General features: G+C 39.5%; 1 protein-coding gene across 3 annotated transcripts in view; it reads left to right on the top strand.

Annotated features, from left to right (window-relative positions):
• Window positions 1-20,615, top strand: part of LOC135086964 (ADP-ribosylation factor GTPase-activating protein 1) — a 126,662-nt gene that overhangs the window by 7,772 nt on the left and 98,275 nt on the right. For 2 of the 3 annotated variants that reach the window (XM_063981813.1, XM_063981812.1), the window contains exon 4: window positions 9,115-9,269. In XM_063981813.1, coding sequence (XP_063837883.1) covers window positions 9,115-9,269 — 155 coding nt within the window. Of the gene's footprint in view, window positions 1-9,114; window positions 9,270-9,534; window positions 9,610-20,615 lie in introns of all 3 variants that reach the window. The other variant, XM_063981811.1, reaches the window with a different exon arrangement.

Genomic DNA, 20,615 nt, shown 5'->3' with positions numbered 1-20,615 from the left:
GCAGCTTCATGTCGCTCAGCCTTTTATTGAAGCACCCGTGTCCAGTGAGTATCTGCGAGGTCACATAGTCCGGTTGGACCCAGCGCATGCTGAGCCTACCAGCCACCTCCGGGAAGAACTGATAGAGCTCACGACCTTTGGTCTCCTGCTCCCAACGCTGCTGCCAAAATACGATCACCGAGTTATCGCGCGCGTCCCTGTTTCAAAAACCGGGATAAAAACTATCCTATGTCCTTTCCCGGGACTCAAACTATCTCTATGCCAAATTTAATCAAAATTGGTTTAGTGGTTTAGGCGTGAAAGCGAGACAGACAGAGTTACTTTCGCATTTATAATATTAATATAGATGTGATACATATCAGATATTTCTTTCGCCCCTTTTAATACAATTGCAACAATTTACCTGGGTATCCACGGAAGACCAGCGTCGTGGTGTCACTTACGACACCCCGCCATGATGCTAAGTGGATACCGTTTCGGTGACGCACATTATTTTACTTAGTTTTAGTTTTTTTTTTCTTGATGTTGTTTTGTGTCGCTGAATAAACCTTTTCATTTTTAATTACAACCCTGTTTTACGAAGCAGACTTGGACCTATGGTATCCAGCTGTGGGGCACTGCAGCAAATTCCAACCTAGAGATATTGCAAAGATTTCAATCGAAGCTACTGAGAATAGGTACGGTGACTGGGTAATGAAATCGAAATTCTATTTAGTCCGTCAAACAGATAATAAAAAAAATTTGGACACAATTTTTTTTATTTTTTTCATAATCGAATAATTACAGTATTATATTGAGTTGAAATGTCGCGTGGCGTCACTTTTGGGTAAAAAATCTACTCAAGCGTGACGTAACACGCCATTTCAACTCGATGTAGCACTTTTATTATTTAATTATGAAAGAAAATAATAAATATGAGTCTGATATGTCTGACGGACAAATAATTGAAATTTTGTCATCTAGCCTAGGCTCGCCCTGGTACATAACCAATGAGAGGTTACACCATGACTTAGGAATTCCCACAGTAAAGGAAGAGATAGTAAAAGTAATGCCTAAATACAGAGACCGTATTCTTAACCACGTAAACGAGCTTGCAGTGGAGCTGATGAAACCGAGAGAGGTATTCTCAAGACTGAAAAGAAGAACGCCTCTAGATTTGTGTCAATAATACCAAATACGGCAAAGTTCAAGCAAGACAGGGACATGTGCGAATTTGTCCTTTTATATTGACGTGGCCTTGTCACTGGACCTGGACCACAAAAGATGACTATTTATTACACATATTGCTAAATGTCCATGAAGGAGACAGATTGCTTTATTTTATATAATAAAAAAAAATTACAACCCTGTTAACTACGCACCTGGTGGCGCCGTGACGTCACATCGACGCTCTAATACGAACGGGGCGAACGCGGGGAGGTGTGCGGGTGAGTGCAAGGGAGAGTCGCATTCCAGCGAGGTGTGCAGTTAACTTGACCGGGTTTTAATCTATTTTTGATTTGAATTTGAATACAGACCACAGCAGACATGCTACTAGACTAGCATCGGCGATCCGAGTAAATCTTCAGTATTTTTCCAACAAAAGCAATAAAACTTTGGAATAGATGTCTAAAAAAGCAAAGAACTAGTTTTAGAGGTGTTTCTATTCTAGGTAAAATGTAAATGAAAGTTTTGTAATGTATCTTAGGATCAATAGTTATGTAACAGCCTAACAATATTCGATCCATAAGTCAACGTCAAACTTGTGTAAAGAGTTCACGTGGACCCTTTTAAGAGTTATGCAAGCAAAAAGAATTGCGTCGAAAAATGTAGCTTTGCAACAATGTTGAGTATTCAAATGGGACAATTTTGCTAAAGATCTATATTAGACCTAATTTGGTGGAAAGCAATTTGAAGGCTTTGTCAGAGGGATGATGATATAAGCTGGATTATATTGTTATAATATGAATAAAAAAAAAGTACCTATACAATGCAGGTAAATGTCGACAAATTGAAGTGAATAAACATGCGGGTAGTAGGCATGTTTCCTGGGTCAAAAAGCAAGAGTTTTAATTAGTCCGTCAGTTAACTTATCAAAAAATACTCTACACGTATTTTTCACTTTTTCAAACTAATGAAAATTTAAAGAGATAAAGCGCGCCAAAGTTCATAAGAAGAGGCCCGTGACGTCAATGAGTGCATAAAAGTGCCGCACTTTGTGACGTCGCGCGGAACTTCAATATACCATAACTATGTAATTATTTGTTAGATTGACAAATAAAAATATATGTGTCCAATATTATTTGATATTGAACATGACGGACGAAAAAAATTTTTTTAGGAAACTAGCCTATTGTGGTCAACTTAAAAGGGGCTAACCTAAGGGCTAACAGCCTTAGTGTGAGTTTACATCAAACGTTTTCGCTAGTGATTGCGTAAAAAAATTGCTTATGACGGATTGTATAGAGTCCCTAGTGCAAGGTTTCCCAATATTTTTTGCCAAGGAACCCTAATTTATTATACTTTTCTTAGCGGAACCCCCGTACTACTCCGCCCGCACGGCCTGCCCCTCCCTTGTGCGTAAACAAGTCGGTGCGAGCGAACAACGTCGGTCACGAAACGTGGGATAATATTTTTTACGGAACCCTTGCGGCCTTTCCACGGAACCCCAGGGTTCCGCGGACCACCATTCGGGAACCGCTGCCCTAGTGGATACTTTCAAGAACTAAAATCTTCATAGATTTTTTGACCCGCTCGCTAGTGACGACGTTTGATGTAAACTCACACTAAGCCCTTATACCGATATTATTTTCTCTCAGACAGTAAGGAAATGTTATTGTGGATTTCCTACAGAATACGAATAACTATAGTCTATCCAATATAGCTTGATTAGAATGACAGCTGCCATCAAAAGTAACGACATAACTTTGTAGTAGCGATCAATGAGAGCTAAATATTGGCGGACAAGAAATAATTCACGTCTGACCTACAAACAATATTTTCGACGACAGTGCTTCCAATAAATATGTTAATTTCGTGTAAATGCAGCGTTAAATTACACCAATAAGTAGTAATTCGAAATTATAAAAATCAAGCTAGAGTATTAACGACGTCTCTACAAGGTTATCTCGAGTTACAAAAATGTTAGTAATGGGACATATCGACAAATGTCATATTAAATTAAAACTAATTTTTTAACATATTTAACTAATTTTTTTTCTAACTAATTTTTTAACATATTTAAGTCAAGTTATACGTTTTTCTAAATGTTCACTATTAAAAACCAAAAAACATTTCATTCTTAAATAATCAAACATTGGAAATCAATCACCGGTATTTTTTTGGGTATTCATAGCACCGTTGCTCTAGAAGAGATGCCCACCGCCCTCTAGCGAGAGGAAAAAACCACTGAAGAACACTGATGATAATGACTACGACTTAGGTTGTACATCCTTGATATGAATTTTAAATTTCACTGTCTTTGAATTTAAATTATAATTGTCATTTTTATGAATAAAGATATGAAGAAAAATTGGGTGCATTTTTTTATATCATTTTTTCGAAAACTTATCGATACATCTATGTGAACCGTACGAAACATACCCAGCACTAGTCACATTCGTTTGATAGCTGTCATTCTAATCAAGCTATATTGGATAGACTATAAAGCATGTCCAAAGCACTATTACCGTGTCCAAAGGCCATGGGACTTGATAAACTGTACTCGAACTCAATCGCGGCAGTTAAAGTTCCACCTTCTACAGGGAAACTCGAAAAACAGTCATTTCCAGAATTGCTATATCATCCAAGATGTATTTGTTCAGACAAGGATTAATACGTAGCCGTTACCAAAGTAGTAGACCTCCTCAAATCAGCTGAGGGACCAAGTAAACCCAGATCTTCCCAAAGAGGTCTTGAGATTTTCCCAAAGAGGGTCTCAAGCCGTGCCCACATAATGTAGAAAAAAAAACAAGATTTAAAAATCTAAAATTACCAGATACTTTGCTAAATCCCGAAGACCTCGCAATGCTGTTCGATACTGCAATCACACAACGGAAATGTGTTATCATAGTCGTTTTTCGACACAACATGAAGTGTAAACTTTGTTGTTCGCGGGCTATCAAATAAAGGTGCGCGAGCGCAAAAAAGAATCTGAAAGAGCGATTTGTGGCATCTCGTATGTCATAGATCAGTGGTTCCCAAAGTTGTCTGGGCTACGACTCATCTAATACAAGTTCCCAAATTAGGGTAGGGTGGTGTGTCGTTCTACAGGCAGGGCCCACTCAATGTTCGCTCGCGACCCGCCATTGGGTCGCAACCCATAGTTTGGGAAACCCTGGCATAGATCAATAATATCTTGAATAGTATGATTTTTTACTTCTAATCTTTACTGTGAGATGTTCTCTGTCAATGCTAAACAGCTGTCTCGTTAGTAATGGTCGTGGCTTTAATTCCTATCTTAGGCAGAAGATCACATTATCTTCTAATTTGTTCAGCTTACTGCCCAATAGCCAAAAATCAATATTCATCTCGGGATGACATAATCATCGTGTGCAGGGCAGGGTGGCTGCGGTCGTTGCCATTTCAGATTACGTGCACGCTTGTAAAGGCTGACTAATGGATACCGGCTCTGAAATCTGCCTCGCTACGCCCAATAGCAATCAAGCACTACCATTGATTTATAGGCAGACAATTTTCCTTTAAAGCGCCTATGGATATCTAAAAGCAACTCGCAGAGAAACAAAATCTTCTGTAACATCTCTAAATGGATTACCTTTATAGGTTTTTGTAGTTATAATCAAATTAAGCACTCTTCACATAATCTGTAAATATGAAGAAAATATTATGTTTCGCCATCTAAAAGGCAAAAGCCCGTTCCTTTTATAGAATACGGTTAATTAAGTATCTGTCAGATATATCTCTCACGCACGTGCCATATCACATCTGAAAGATTATTATTCAGTGAAAATGTAGCAATTTTCCACTCCCTTTTCGCTGGTCCGACCACAACTACAGTCTACACACAAAGTACCGGGGAATATTCCTTTGACGTCGAGCAATATGGATGGATGTTTGCTTTCTAGTTGGAAACTTTGTAGTGATATTCCAAGGATATTCAAGGGCAAGGTCGGAATGCCAGTTATTTTTCTTTGATGCACTCGGGGCGAAACATCCAATTTGTTCGATAAGCGATATCTTTGAGCTTGCAGTTACAACGTGTAAATAAGGACCTTTCGTGTGATATAAAAGGCTAAACTAAAAGCAAATGTCATCTACACTTCTATGCTAATATTATAAATGCGAAAGTAACTCTGTCTGTCTGTCTGTTTATCACGCATAAACCACTGAACCGATTTTAATGAAATTTGGTGTAGAGATAGGTTGAGTCCCGGGAAAGGACATAGGATAGTTTTTATCCCGGTTTTTGAAACAGGGACGCGCGCGATTACGTTTTTCTGTGACAGACAAAATTCCACGCGGGCGAAGCCGCGGGCGGAAAGCTAGTGATATATAAAGGATCGGCCGTGTCTAAATACAATACAATGAAAGTGAAGTATCACTTTGTCGTAAATAAAATTTCTCTGTGTCAGAGAGATTAAGATAAAAAGGTAATAATTTGTCGGCCGTTTGGTGTACTTAGTGGTTCGAAACGGACTACTATTCCGGAGGTAGCGGGTTCGATTCCCGCACAGTACAAACATTTGTGTGTATGAACATATATGTTTGTATCGGACTGGGTGTTTTCTATGTGTAATAAGTATGTATTTACAAAAAAAAGTATGTAAATATGTTTATATCCGTTGTCCAGTACCCAAAGTACAAGCTTTGCTTTGTTTGGGAATAGAAGCGCAGTGTAAAATGTCCAAGGATATTATTAGGAATTAGGAATTATTAGGAATAATAGTGAAAATAAGCTGCTGCAAAAGGAATGAATCACTTCGTATCAGCGTTCTTTCCAACAAAATAATAGAGAAATATTGCTGAAAATAAAGATTTATCCGCGAGCTCCAGAGAATCGAATATCATTGGAAACATTTCAAAACAGCTTTTTCATTCAGCACGTCGAAGTTTCACGCACAGATATTTGCTGGAAAAATATTGGTCCATTAAACGTCCTGCACCAGCTTTTAACCAATTTAACGGATTCTTTTCGAGCCAGTAAACGGCGGTGACGGGGTATCGATAATATCTGACACTAGTCCATTATCTTTCCACCCGTGCGCTTAATCCTCTCCATCCAGCTTTACACGATATAGGATTTTACACTGACATATTCACAGCATTTTTTTTCTGGGGCGATAATTCGTTTATCCGCCCGGTGAAAATTTAATAACGTTCGTTTGCGTTGGATTCTATGCCAGTATTAAGAGTGACGTATTTTTTTTAAATAACGTCAAAAATGTACATCAGCTGGTACTTAGTATTAGCGCTTTTATGACACGCGTGTATAAATCATATCCGCTGAAGTGGCGATAATTTTAATAGAATATGGCGATACCAGCGTCAATAAGACAGAGTAAAAAGAAGAAGAAAGAATAATAGGAATAAGTGCATCTCGGTGTACTCACGGACTGCGTAGTAGAATTGGGATTTGTATTCGTAGTGTCGTACACGTTATCGGCTCTTAAGGCGGGTTTTAGAATCGCGCTGACCGCTCGCTGATCGTCGGCGCTGACAGATCAATATGTATGTAATTGAAGGGAACGTTCCTCAGTGACGCTGATCGCTCGGCGCCGACGCTTCATACATTTCGGCTGTCAGCGCTGACGGGCAGCGTGACTCTAAAACCAGCCTTAAACTTGATATTCTGAGTATGTATAATTATGGATCAGGTTTAGGTAACGGTAGTTTTCCTCAACATAAGATTTATTAATGTTTTTCTCTCTTTGAAGTTGTTTGAGTGTTCAGGATTACCGAATTAGACACAGACAAAAGATTTTCGATCTCGCTGAACACTGGACTACTCCAAGGTAACTTGTGAATATTAAATTAAACTTGTTTAAGTAAATTATTCCCGCCTTAGTTTAGGTGTTTCGAAACTACATATTATAAGATTTTGTCTCAGATATTAGGCGTTGTATGTAAGTATATCATTTGGTCAGCGAGATAACCTACTTAGCTAACCCCGACCTCAAGTTTCCCCATTACTTGGGTTTAGGGACATTGAACATATAATTATTTAAACACTAGCTGTGCCCGCGACTTCGTACGCGTAAAAACCCGTTTTCGTAACATTTTTCATTTTTGCTCTGCACCCATTACTCGTAGGGTGATGGTATATATACTCAACATCAAATAAACCGCACCTTCCGCGACGCGAACTTTAACGATTTTCTTCTGACACAATCATGGTGCCCCAACAATATTGGTGTTATTTGAAAGTAAATATCCTTAAAGAAAAACACATTTAATTTCTTTATAAATGATTAACATATACCATAAATGTGACTTGAAAAAATACCTCACTTTGGGCCCACCTATGGGATCAATTAGACCAATTTTTATGGTTATAAAACCAAATAATGATCTCACGTGTCCTCTTTAACAGATTGATAGCGATTAATCCCAACTTAACAGTTTTATACCCATAAAAGTTGGCTTTAGCGTAACTACCTATTTTTTGAAGAAGTGACTCTGGATCCTTCCCTAGACACATTTTTGGGGTAAAAACCTTTCATTTAATGAAATGAAGGTTAGAACTAGGCTTTTAAATGGTGCCAATATTGGTGGGAAGTGGGGATGCATACGTTTGAAAATGCTTGTCGAGGGAGGTGCGATTTATTTGATGTCGAGTGTAGTTTATAGCCTTCCTCGATAAATGGGCTATCTAACACTGAAAGAATTTTTCAAATCGGACCGGTAGTTCCTGAGATTAGCGCGTTCAAGTAAACAAACAAACAAACTCTTCAGCTTTATAATATTAGTAGGTACCTATAGATTAAACTTGACTATGACAAATTCAATCGTCTTTCAATTCAAGATCAAGAAATGGATAAAGGAAATATCCAAATATCTTTAAACAAGAGATAGAGATATTGTCTGATATCATATACAAGCTAATTAAATGTTAAAAAAGTGATGACTATAAGGTTTCCCTGCTTGACGTCACGAAAAGTCCATACCCCTCGGGTGGACGTCACAATTTATCCCTGGCTTCTAATTTTTGTGTTGGCTATAAATATCCCATTCTCATTACTTTTTGAACAACCCTAGTATATCAACTAGATGGCAAACGTTGAAATCTGACCATTCAGGATACCTCCTGAATAGATTTTCAAACTGAACACCAACGCGGTCCGATTACGACTGGTTTACTAATGGGGAGCGGTTGATATTCAAATTCCTGTTCGTGTTTAAGTCCTTTTCAAGGCACTTACACGTTCCAATATATTGTAAATGGCGCTGCGACCACATTTTCCTTTCATACCAGCGATTTGTTCGCCGAATCGAGATCGCGCCGTGCACACGGTGACATCTCGTTTCAAACTAAGTAAGGCTTATAAACGTACTGAACTGAAATGCTCTCTCACACACGATCTGGGGCCAAACCAACATTTTACCCGTCGCATGAAAATACGTTCTGAAAAAAATTATACGGGACTATTCCCACCTCTCGTTCCCACCGCTGCAACTCCTGTGTAGCCAGGATCTACAGCTTGACCGCCAATAAAAACCCAACCAGTGAAGGTCAAGTTGTCCCGGGGGAAACCTAAACTGTCATTGGATGCGCAACGAAATTACTCAGAAGAACATATGAACACGAAGTTGAGGTTCGACTTCCCTCCATTGCAAAGGGGATGACAGGTGACAAACAAAGGTTTAGTAACCTTTATGAAAAGATTTATGTACCACGGACAATAAACATCAATTAACCTATCTTAGCTACCTGCCAATAATATTTTCACCAAATCGCTTAAAATAAAATTACACCGATCTTCTCGCGACAAGATCGGTGTAATAAATGCAGAAAGAGATGTATGTTGTATTGAGTTAATCATTGTCACGTTCATGTTTCCAAAGATCACACTCCCACAAAGATATGATGGGCATACTGTTCATGACTGACGTTTTTCCCATTCAGTAACTAATTCTGTAAAAAATTTATGTAATGTATGTGTTTGTTGTCTTCAATAGGTCGCGGCACTGGCTGAGGGCCGACCTTGGAGCCCTGAGGACTATAAACCGGAGGTGACCGAGCGGCCTGCGGAATACGCCGCATCACAGAACTCCTATTCTTCTGGAGACAACACTTTCCACACTAGTGGATCTGATAACAATATCAGCTACCAGTAAGTGAAACTTTTGCTTCTTCCCTTTTTAGCTTCAGTATCTTGTGGTAGGTAGGTAATTGTCGTGTTGCTATAACGTTTGATTATATCACGGTACAATACCAAGCAGGGTCAAACAGTATCCGGGGTCTCCAAGGCGAATGTTGGTACGAAAAGAAGGTTGACACATCCTGGACGATAGCTAAACTGGCTAGGTATCTGCTACGATATTAATCTTAACTGTACAGGACGAGTATTGTAGCTAGTTTAAACTCATCTTCTACAGTCGGAAGAAGAAGCTATTCCCGCGAAGCTATCAGACCTTCAACACCAGCATCTCCGAGGACAACATTATCTATCAGTGAGTCAACTAATGTGTTACTGTAGTAGTTAGCTCTTGTATTAGTAGTTCATGTCGTTCTTGGAAATTTGAGTGGTCGATGTATGAATGAAACGGCAGTAAGTCTGCCTGTTGATGATCTGCAAACGCCACAAACAAATTGAACACATGATGGGTCTGACGCACTACAATGAATCTTAGGACTCGAGGAAAGGAGTTCATAAAACCAAACACATGCGAGTGTCAGATAATGACAAGAGCTGTAATGAGACTTAACAGAATGACGTTAGTCGAAAGACGTCTCGAGTCTAGATTAAGTTCCAGAATGAACAGGGGTGATATCTTCAGAGACTACTGAGACAGCATTAAATATACAGAAATATGCTCAAGTAAACGTCGGATTCAAACTACTATGAGGTTGTCACGAACCGTTCGGTGTGATAGAATATGCTTTTATGTGTTACTGGGCAATTTGCACTCTCGTTTCTCGAACAGAGTTCTGCCAGTTTGGAGACATCTTAGGCAGTTGGTGCTTCCAGCACAGCGGTTGTAACAGCAGCTACCAGTAAGTCAAATATTGCAACTTCTCTAGCTCTCTCAGCTGGGAGAATGTTAGCGGAATGTGCAGCAGCAGACGGTGTTGCAGGGTTGGTACGTACCATTCGTAGTTGTAGCGTTCCGCATACTTCATGTGTTGCACTTTTTAAGGAATGCTGCTTTCGTCTTCAATTTTTCTGTCGCTTTAAATACTCGTAGTATTTTATGTCTCTAGTTTTAAACTGGTTATTATTATATCGCATTGATGTGCTTTAGTGGCGGCTGTGGACTTAGAATTTTATGTCTAGAAGATATTTTGTGGCGTTATTATGGTTTATTGGTGCGTACTAAGGCGTTTTCATCAAGCCCCTGGATGGGGAGAGTTGGTAAAAGAACTATGGTCAAGATAGAAATTTCTGTGGTCTCTTTCTCATCTGTATGTGTATTTCTAAAAAGAACGCTATGCGCATTGGCTGTAATTTGTTACACATTCAGTGTGGTTGATAGAATATGGAATAAAATGAGATCTGATTGATGTTGTGTTCACAACATCTGATAAATATTTAAACTTTGATACAATTATGATGTTTTTGTGGGTAAAAAAACTTGGCAATAAAATTAAATGATAAAGGTCTGAATTATGGATTATAAAGTTCAGGTTGGTGTATTGAAATACCTACTATTTAGCTCGCTGATATTATAAAAATAACAATTAAAAGCGAGCGCTTTAAATTTTTATAGGTTTTCTGATTTATGGTTATTAGTAACAATAAAAATCAAATACTAAAACCAAAGATGGCCCTTTAATTAAGCTAAAAATTGATGTTACAGTACGTAGTACATAATTTACTTTAGATTGTTGACCAGATAACTAATACAATGCATGAAACATTTTAAACTAATGGATGGTACAAATACAAAGAAGCGATTGCATTTTAAAAATCTATTCCATATTATCTTGAAAAGGGTACTTACCTATATTATTATTCATACATTATTGAGTTGAGATATTCAAGCTTAATAAATAAAATAATGGTGCTGACACTGAAGATTTAGACCACGTTCAGATGATGAGCGCTCAACACTCGTGCTTTTACAGCTACATGTAGAATACGCGTTAGCATGAGTTGAATACTCCGAGAATAATATACATGTAATTGTAACGCGCATTGAACGTTCATCATCTGAACGTGGCCTACTTTAGCTGAAAAAATCCTCCTTTATATCTTCAATTACTGTACACCAGTGTTTTTCAACCTTTGGGTCGTGTTCAATGTTAAGCTTCATATATGTAGTGCATTGAGTTACCGATAGATGGCGCTGTCTGTAGGTTGAATCGCGGAATGTAAGTTTTAGACGGCCCCTACATATTTTATACTCAAATTTGGTTCGGAATAAATGAGACTTGCCACTGGAATCTTGGTTTTATTCAAGTTACTACCTGTGGGCTTTTTGGGACTTGTACATGGTCCTTCGGTATTGCCGGTTAAGGGCGATATTCTGAAGTAGTACTAGTGCAGTGTCCATTGCGGCGCCGAAGAGGTTGCGGATTGTTGCGAGAGGTCGTAAAAACTACCTCAGTAAAAAAAAACATTAGTTATAAAGACAAAATCCGAAATCTAATTATGCAAATGCATTAAAATGTTGTATGGATTGAAGTATTCGGTCCCTACAAACATCTTTATAACATTCGAACAGTCGGGGGGGTCGCCAAATGTTTTTTCATACTAAGGGGGTCGTGTCATGAAAAAGGTTGAATAGCACTGCTGTAAACAATGGCTACATGCCATAACCCTTCTTATTCCATGCTTCAGAGTTAAACCAACAGCTGGTTGGTTTGTTGGTTATATGCGAAGCCATGACAGATGCTTGCAAAATATGTAATTATTTATTTACTTCAAAGACGTATCCAAGATTTATCATACTTTATGGTAAACTAGCGGCCGCCCGCGACTTCTTACGCGTGGACCCCGTTTTACTCCCTTAGGGGTTGAATTTTGCAATTCTCCCCTTAAAAACCATCCTTAGACTTCAACGAACATAAAAAATAGAATTGGTAAAATTGGCCCAGGCTTTGTTGAGTTATGCGCTTACCATCACATTTTGCGTTTCATTTTTTATTTTATAGATTACTTGCTTTCCGCCCGCGGCTTCGCCCGCGTGGAATTTTGTCTGTCACAGAAAAACTATATCGCGCGCGACCCTATTTCAAAAACCGGGACAAAAACTATCCTATGTCCTTTCCCGGGACTCAAACTATCTCTATGCCAAATTTTATCAAAATCATTTCAGTGGTTTAGGCGTGAAAGCAAGACAGACAGACAAGAGTTACTTTCGCATTTATAATATTAGTATAGATTGATTGCTCCTTATTCTGTCAAAAGATGCATCTAATTAAGTGCTAATGGTGATCTACGAGTATATTTTATACTTACAAAATGTTATTTTCCGAATTGGATTGTGGTTAATAAAAATTACATCGAATATCCGCCAGCAAAAATGTCGGAGCACCGACCGTTACTGGCAGATTTTCCATTTTCCAGTAACTTATCTGTAGGATGAGTTTGACACATCGACAGCTCCTGTGTGGGATATAACGTCAAAACGTCATTTAATACTTCACTTTAAAACCTGACTATTGAATAATTTGCCCCGAAAATCATACGCTTTTGAATCAGTATTCAAATATTAAATTAATAGTTGGCGTATTCTTGCCATTAAATATCATAGTTAAAATTCATATTTCATTAGAAGGTTTAGTTATTTCGAATTATTTCAAATTCGAAATACACTCAACATCAAATAAACCGCACCTTCCGCGACGCGAACTTTAAAGATTTTCTTCTGACACAATCATGGTACCCCGACAATATTGGTGTTATTTGAAAGCCCAATAAATATCCTTAAAGAAAAACACATTTAATTTCTTAATAATGAAAGATTAACATATACCATAAATGTGACTTGAAAGAAGACCTCACTTTGGGCTCACCTCTGGGATCAATTAAACCAAATTTTATGGTTATAAAACCAAATAATGATTACACGTGTCCTCTTTAACAGATGGATAGCGATTAATCCCAACTTAACAGTTTTATGGCCATAAAAGTTGGCTTAAACGTAACTACCTATTTTTTGAAGAAGTGACTCTGGATCCTTCTAAAGACACATTTTTAGGGTAAAAACCTTTCCTTTAATGAAATGAAGTTTAGAACTAGGCTTTTAAATGGTGCCAATATTGGTGGGAAGTGGGCATGCATACGTTTCAAAGTGCATGTCGCGGGAGGTGCGATTTATTTGACGACGAGTGTAGTTTCCGAAAACTTTTCCTATGACAGACCTAAAAACGTAGATTTGAATCAGCGAAATAGAGTCTAGAATTTCAAACCTAGACCAGAAATATTATGTACCTAATCCGTGCCTAGACTCCAGACATGGATTAGGTACATAATAGTACTTGCGGCACACGATCTGAACATACATCAGCTGGCCACAAGTGTGGACTTGTACTTGCTTGTACTGACATATCTCGCGGTTTTCGCTGCTTCAGCAATAACCGCTAGTACTCGTATAGAGCTAATCTACTCGATTAAGTTTTAAGTAGGTATTGTGTTTGATGGAACCACTGAGGTCACAAGTTCCCACCATGGTGTCAGACATTATGAACCGCTATAGACTTCTGACATGGCTCTTCGAACCAACGCCTCTGAAGCATGGAAACCTTTTTCTTTTCAATCCTGCTATATCCTTAAGGAAACTGGGATCAACCTCAGTGATTTCTCGAAGTATCTGCACCACCTGGGAATCAAACCCTGGTCCCTAATAAGAGAGCTTTATTGATCGACTATCTCAGGTGGAATAGAATCCACGATATTCGAGACCCACCTGAGGCCGTCGATATTATGCGAGTATTTAGGTATATTGTCAAGAAGATTCTTATCCCAAATAATACTTTGCTTTGTGAGCATGTTGATTTACACAACGATTGATTTTACACGTTTCTCGCAAGCACTTTCGTCTCTTTAGTGATCATTGGTGTCCGACCTACGTGGGAGCCTTCGGCTTCGGCCGAAACAACCCGCAGTTTCGGCTCAGGCCGATGGTTTCTAAAAAAGTGCTGAACTGTCAAAAATGAGCGCGAACGCGCGGCAGTTTTGTAAGTTCCTATAGCCGAAAATGTGGTAATAGCCAATTAATCGGTTTAAGTTTCGGCTTCGGCCAAAGATATAATTTTGGTCGGACACCAGTAATAATAGTTGTGAGGCATTGTGACGTTGTTATGTTTTGAGAAAACTTGAATATACATAGACTAGAAGGACGGGAAGGGCAGTTTGCACAAATGCTTTTATAAAAGATGTACTAATTCATGTTGACATTGCTCATAAATATCTAGTTATTATCACGATCAAGTTCGGAGACGTATTTTTGAAACATTCTAATTTTGATTCGTATGCGAAAGTTCACAAACCTTAATCGATTCGTGTACATTCTCAAGCGAATGAGATTCGAAGGCTTCTAAAATAAATCTCCTGGTCTTTTTGTAATTTTGTTATACATTACTAGCTTTCCGCCCGCGGCTTCGCCCGCGTGGTATTTTGTCTGTCACAGAAAAACTTTATCGCGCGCGTCCCTGTTTCAAAAGCCGGGATTAAAACTATCCTATGTCCTTTCCCGGGACTCAAACTATCTCTATGCCAAATTTCATCAAAATCGTTTCAGTAGTTTAGGCGTGAAAGCGAGACAGACAGAGTTACTTTCGCATTTATAATATTAGTATAGATGTTCGTATAATGAGAGGTAATAGATAGCTATTTAGCTGAATACTGAATTTAATCTCCGTAGAATCGTCAAATAGCCTCAAGTAATTTTCTGAATCAAAAAGCGGATTTTCATGAGAGGTTATTTACTTAAGTATTTGCTTAAGTCTGTGTGTATCAAATGGAGTTCAATTACGGGTACCGAGATGTCGGAGTTTATTTTATTTTTTTATGTTGGACTAATTTTTTAGCTATTTTTGCTAAATATTAAAGTAAATAAAATATGGTTTAAAATAGTAGTTTGGTGCCTTGTAACAACTTTTCCTTTGCCCCACGCAAAAGTATGAAAATTATATTGACTTCTAGCTTCTAAACAATCGCTCTATCTCTATGATAGGATGTGAGACTGCATTCACGAGCATGAGCGAGAAAATCAAACACAAAATATTCGAATGATATTCCAAAACTAAGCCAATATCAGCAAAAAAGTACTTATTCGTGGAATATTTAAATTAAGTCATCGAGTTCCAGAATGTTCGCTATCGAGCCAATCTGATAATCTCCATTCATTTCGCACTAACTCCGAAACCAATATTAGAACTTCTATGATTACCAGATAGATGTTATACAGGGTGTAAGATAAAAATAATAGAAGTGCAAAATTAATGAATTAAACATATTAGTGCGTAAGTTGTAAAATATTAATTGAAAATAGATCGGCTGCGTTCCGCCTCACGAGCATACGTGCGATGGTTAGTGCTTAATCTAAGGTAAAAGCTACTGGCCTGATTACGCTAAATATAAAAGACATGAATAGACAGCGTTCCCTGATTTCTTATAGAAAATACTGACACTGAAATTGAATTTCACATTTTGTAGAGTCGTATCTTTCACCCTGTATAAAGATTTTGTAATATCCTTTGAAAAGGCACAGAGCATCAGTTGAAGTCTTAGAAACTTTCAATAATGTTGTTCCAGAATTTTATTTTAAGTTTTCGGTATTAGGATAGGTAATAAGCTCTCGCACTACGAACTGGAACCAATGCGCGGAGCTTCGGCTTAATCCGAGAAAAGTTCCAATGATTTTGTTCGAATAATGTGTTCTCATTTTTAAGGTTGCCCTGCGAAGTTCGTTCGGCAAACATTTTATTTCAGTTATCGGATTTTCAATTCTGTTTTGTATTGGTCAGAATGTCAGATCAAATACATAATTTTATTATAGAGCTTTGAAATACACTAGGATGATTTCACATAATTGTATTACTGCATGTATGCGCTTTGTCATGTGCAGTTAATTAATTCATATCGGTATCAGGAATACAAAACAATTGAGTAAATAATCAAAAAGGTTCGGCTTCGCCTTTTTTGTTTGAATTAAAGTATTATTTACAAGTTAATGTGATTGGAATAAATAATAGACTGGCGCCACGATGATATTGACTTACAGAAGACGTAATTCTATCTAGAGGTCTATCGAATCTTAATTAAATGTTGAAAACAAGACAAGGCAGTTTCTTTTAAAAGGGTGGTATGAGATTGCAGTCGAAAATTGTTTGAATAAGTTGGTGGTTCTCTATGAAGCATTTGTTAATAGTCTCCCAAATATGAACTAAAATCATGGCAAACTTCATACGAGTAGAAAAGACTTAACAATTTCAACAAACCCCTATGTTCCGATTCCGAACGTAAGCCGCTTGCGAATGTTACAGCAGAACACTCAGTTGTGTCTGCAGCTTAATGTTTTTGGTAATGTTATGTTCGGGCCTTTATTTCACTTCGGTAAACAAAATGGCCGAAAGCGCTTTGTCGTATCGTTTACTAATTAATACTGTTTCTGAGATGCGCCTTAATTGGAATCGCACTACACAAATTAAGGTAAATTTCTTGTGTCTTTGCCACAACTGGGCTCGGTTTTGGCGCGCAACCAAATATCACCTTTGTTTACATTTAAATACGAGCTATAAAACAGTTATATATACAATCGCAGTGTGAAATTAACTATTCATACCGAACAAAGATCAAGCTCGGTTTAACTATCGAATTATTTAGTCTAACTGCCAAACTAAAACCAATGCACCTGCATTGAAATAGGAGCTAAAACAGAACAAGCACCCTTATCCTAATGAAAACAACCAGAACAATGGAAACTATTCGTTTGAAACAACGAAATCCAATCCACAATTAACGCAAAATATTTTACCTTCGTTAGTTCAAATGCGGTGGGACATTGAGACATCAAACATTTTAGTGCTAATGTTGAATTCTGGCAGGACCTTAATGAGTTCAATCATCAAAATGCAATATCAAATTGCTTTGCGTTTACAAATAATTTAACCGAAACATTAAATGATAGTGTGTAAAATAACAACTACCTATTGGAATTACAGTTTGAATCAGAAGTAAAGCGTCTTTTCAAAGGGAATTAATTATAGATAGAATACCAAAAACTATGCGGTTGAAATCGCGGGCATATGTTCAATAAGTCATATTAAATAGTTTATAACAATTCATATTGTGAATCCAGTCTGCCAGACCAGACCACCTTTAGTTCAATATTAGTTTGGACTTCAATACTCAAAAGCATTAACATTCCATAAAGTAAAATTATTGAATAACCTAGACTAGACGAGATGAAGTTTTGGCCATAGTAAACATTAAAGACAATAATGCTGCTTGATGTGTGACAAATAAAAACTGACACACAGACTAATTCATCAGAATATGCTTCAAGCGCGAAACGTTGTAAGAAAAAATACAAAACATACGAGTACGATTGATTGGAATACACGAGCAGTTACAAAAGCTCTGGTTGGTCAAGTTGATAATATGAACAAACTGCTCGGCCGGTATTGTCACCATGATTGTGTCAGAAGAAAATCTTTCAAGTAATTGTCGCGGGAGGTGCGATTTATTCGATGCCGAGTGTATTTTTTTTTATCCACAACGAGGAAGCTCTTGGCCTGTATCTCACACCTGATGGTAAGTGACGATCAGGCCGAAGGTGGAAGCGAGCTTCACCCGGAATCCTCAACCACGGAGGAACTGGCTATCTTACCTCTAACTGCCGGAACACAATAATGCTGTTGTTAACATTGTTGTTATGGCGACAGACTTAGGTAAGATGGTGGGAGCTAGCCAGGCGGACTTAGATCAAGCCCTTTATTATTAAACCATTATGATGGCATTTTCATCTATCTTAGACTTACTGCATCATATTATGCTTTACCCAGTAATGAGTGCCTGTAGACCAGTCCATATTAATCAATCGTCGGATCACCGATGCGTCAAGCCCCGGACTAATTTCAAACTAATGATGTAGACTCCAATATGAAGCTATTATACTAAAACTAAATACATGTGTGCAGGACTGTTTATTATCCGGCTAAAAACTGTACGGAACTGTCGGAGGCCAGATAATCGATGACTGGAGTGAATGAGCGGAGTGGGCTGTACGGATGCGGTGAAACGGAGAGCGGTGGACTGTAGACTGTAGAAGCTCCGCTGACGGTGTCTCCAATCGCTGCACTACTATAATCGGTGGTGGATCGTTGCCACGTCTTCGTACCTCGTGGCTTCTATACTATGTGCGGTGTGACGCTATAAACGGTGAACACGGTGCGGTCGATGTCACACGCTGTAGGAGTCCGGTCTATACGGTATCCGAAGTCGCGATGCTATACGGTGTCCGAGGTCTATGCTGTAGTCGTTGTACTATTCACTATCTTCACTATGCGCTGTTGAGACTCTTGGGTAGACTATTCTTCACTGTTGAGTCGACTCTTGACTGTACTGTGAGAGACTATTCTCTTCGGTTGATTTCAGAAGACTGTACTAGGTGCGGCCCGGCAGCCTGTTTAAATACCGCTAAATCCCGCCTATTTTCTAGAAACATACGCGGTCCGCCCGTATTCGGGAATACGCAAGTACTTACTCGAACTCGCGGGAGTCGTAAACAAACTATAAGGCGTCCGGATATGAGCCTTATTGCGTATGCGCTACGGGTGGTTATCGCAGGCGCGCGTGCTATCGCTGTCCTTTGCACGCTCGCGCTGTCTCTGTCTTTTTAAGTACTTGCCGAGCGCCGATGATTTATTACATACCTATAGGTACGTATAGGTATTTGCTGCGGTTTCTTTTGATATTTTTAGGGTTCCGCTCGGCCGATTTGTAGTCGTCCTGCACATACTCCCGCCGTGCAGCGACGGACTCGTCGATGCAGAAAAACAGCTAGCAGGACGGCTGCTGTCTTTGCCCGGTGAAACGGTGACGGAGATAACTGTTGCGGCTTCTATCTTGCGGTTGTTCTGTTGCTCCCGCCGGTACTGGAGTCTTCAATCTCCAATTTGTCTCTTCTATAGGTCGGCGCTGTCTATGGATGTCTTCTGTTGAACGCTGTTTTCCTTTCGAAGTTTGGCGTGGTACGGACAATGGGCGATTGTCGAAGTTTCTACGCTTTTCCTCTATTTTATTTTCACGCCACGAAGCCTCCCGCCGGTATGGAAGCTGCGATGACTCCTGCCGATTTCTATTTTGCGACGACTCCCGCCGGTTATGCGGTGATCTTCGATTTCTATTAGCGCCTGATCGATTACTATATGCAATCTCTTCATTTTGCGTTAGTGAAACTGTTGCATTCACTTTTTCGGTAGGCGTAACGGTTTCGTGGTGCAACAACTTGTGGTGTGTCTTTCTGCACCCATTTACTTTGCACAGAATCCCTGGGCACCTATGTGCTCTGTTCCAGGGTCGAAGACAGCGGAAGCATAGGCGATTCTGTTTCGCGATGTCCCAGCGGTCGCCGACATCGGCTTTCTTCATCTTGCCGCAGTCGGATACGGAGTGGTTGCCGTCGCACACTGGGCACGACGATCTCTGTAATGTTTTCTTCTCTTCCATGTGGAAGACACGCTGGGCATTCTGTATTTCCCGATGTGGGTAGCTGTGTTCTCTGTAGATCGGTTCGGGAGCGGCGAACTTGGCACACTTCTCGGCCTCTCGCTCGATGAAGCGGCTGAACTTGATGAGGTCCGGTTCCTCTTCTGTATGCTCCCAGGCGAAGTCATACCAGCGGTAGCGAAGCGCCGGTGTTAACTTGTCAGTCAAACTGTAGACTATCTCGGGGTTGTAGAGGTAGTGTGTTCGCCCAAGTACACGGAGAGTTGCTACGCTGTTTTGAATTTTACTTGCGAACACACAAACTTCTTGCGGAGAGTCGGTAAGTCTCTGTAGATTTCTTAGATTTTCTATCTCGGACAGTGCTATCGAGTCCGGCCGGCCAAAGCGCATTTCCAATATGCGCATGATGTCTTGCGCCTTCGCATTCACTATGAGCAAAGAGGTCACGGCTTCTTTAGCTCTTCCTGTAAGTGACCGCCGGAGTCGTGCGATGTTATCCATTTCACTGAAGAAACTCGCGGTCTCGGTGTAGGCTGCCTTGAAGGCAAGCCAATCGTAGTGCGCGCCACTGAAGTTCGGCAATTCTGCCACATACTGTAGTTGCTGTCCGGTGCGCGCTGCGGTTGCGATGGCTGTTGCGAGTTCAGTGAGGTCTATCTTCGATGACGTCGGCTGCGGTACGGTTACGGGCGATGGCGGTTGTAAGTCGCCATCTCCTTTCACAGATGCCGAGTCGTCTTCACTTTCGTCGGACTCCATTTCTACAAGCTTGCGGCGGGCGATGGCAAGCTCCAACTTTAGGCGGGCTATTTCAGCCTCCGCCTCGGCTAGTCGACG

This window comes from Ostrinia nubilalis, chromosome Z (assembly GCF_963855985.1).
Source record: "Ostrinia nubilalis chromosome Z, ilOstNubi1.1, whole genome shotgun sequence".
In the NCBI taxonomy this organism is placed as follows: Eukaryota; Metazoa; Arthropoda; class Insecta; order Lepidoptera; family Crambidae; genus Ostrinia; species Ostrinia nubilalis.
The sequence above is the reverse complement of the archived record's forward strand: the minus strand, read 5'-3'. Positions and strand labels throughout refer to the sequence as shown.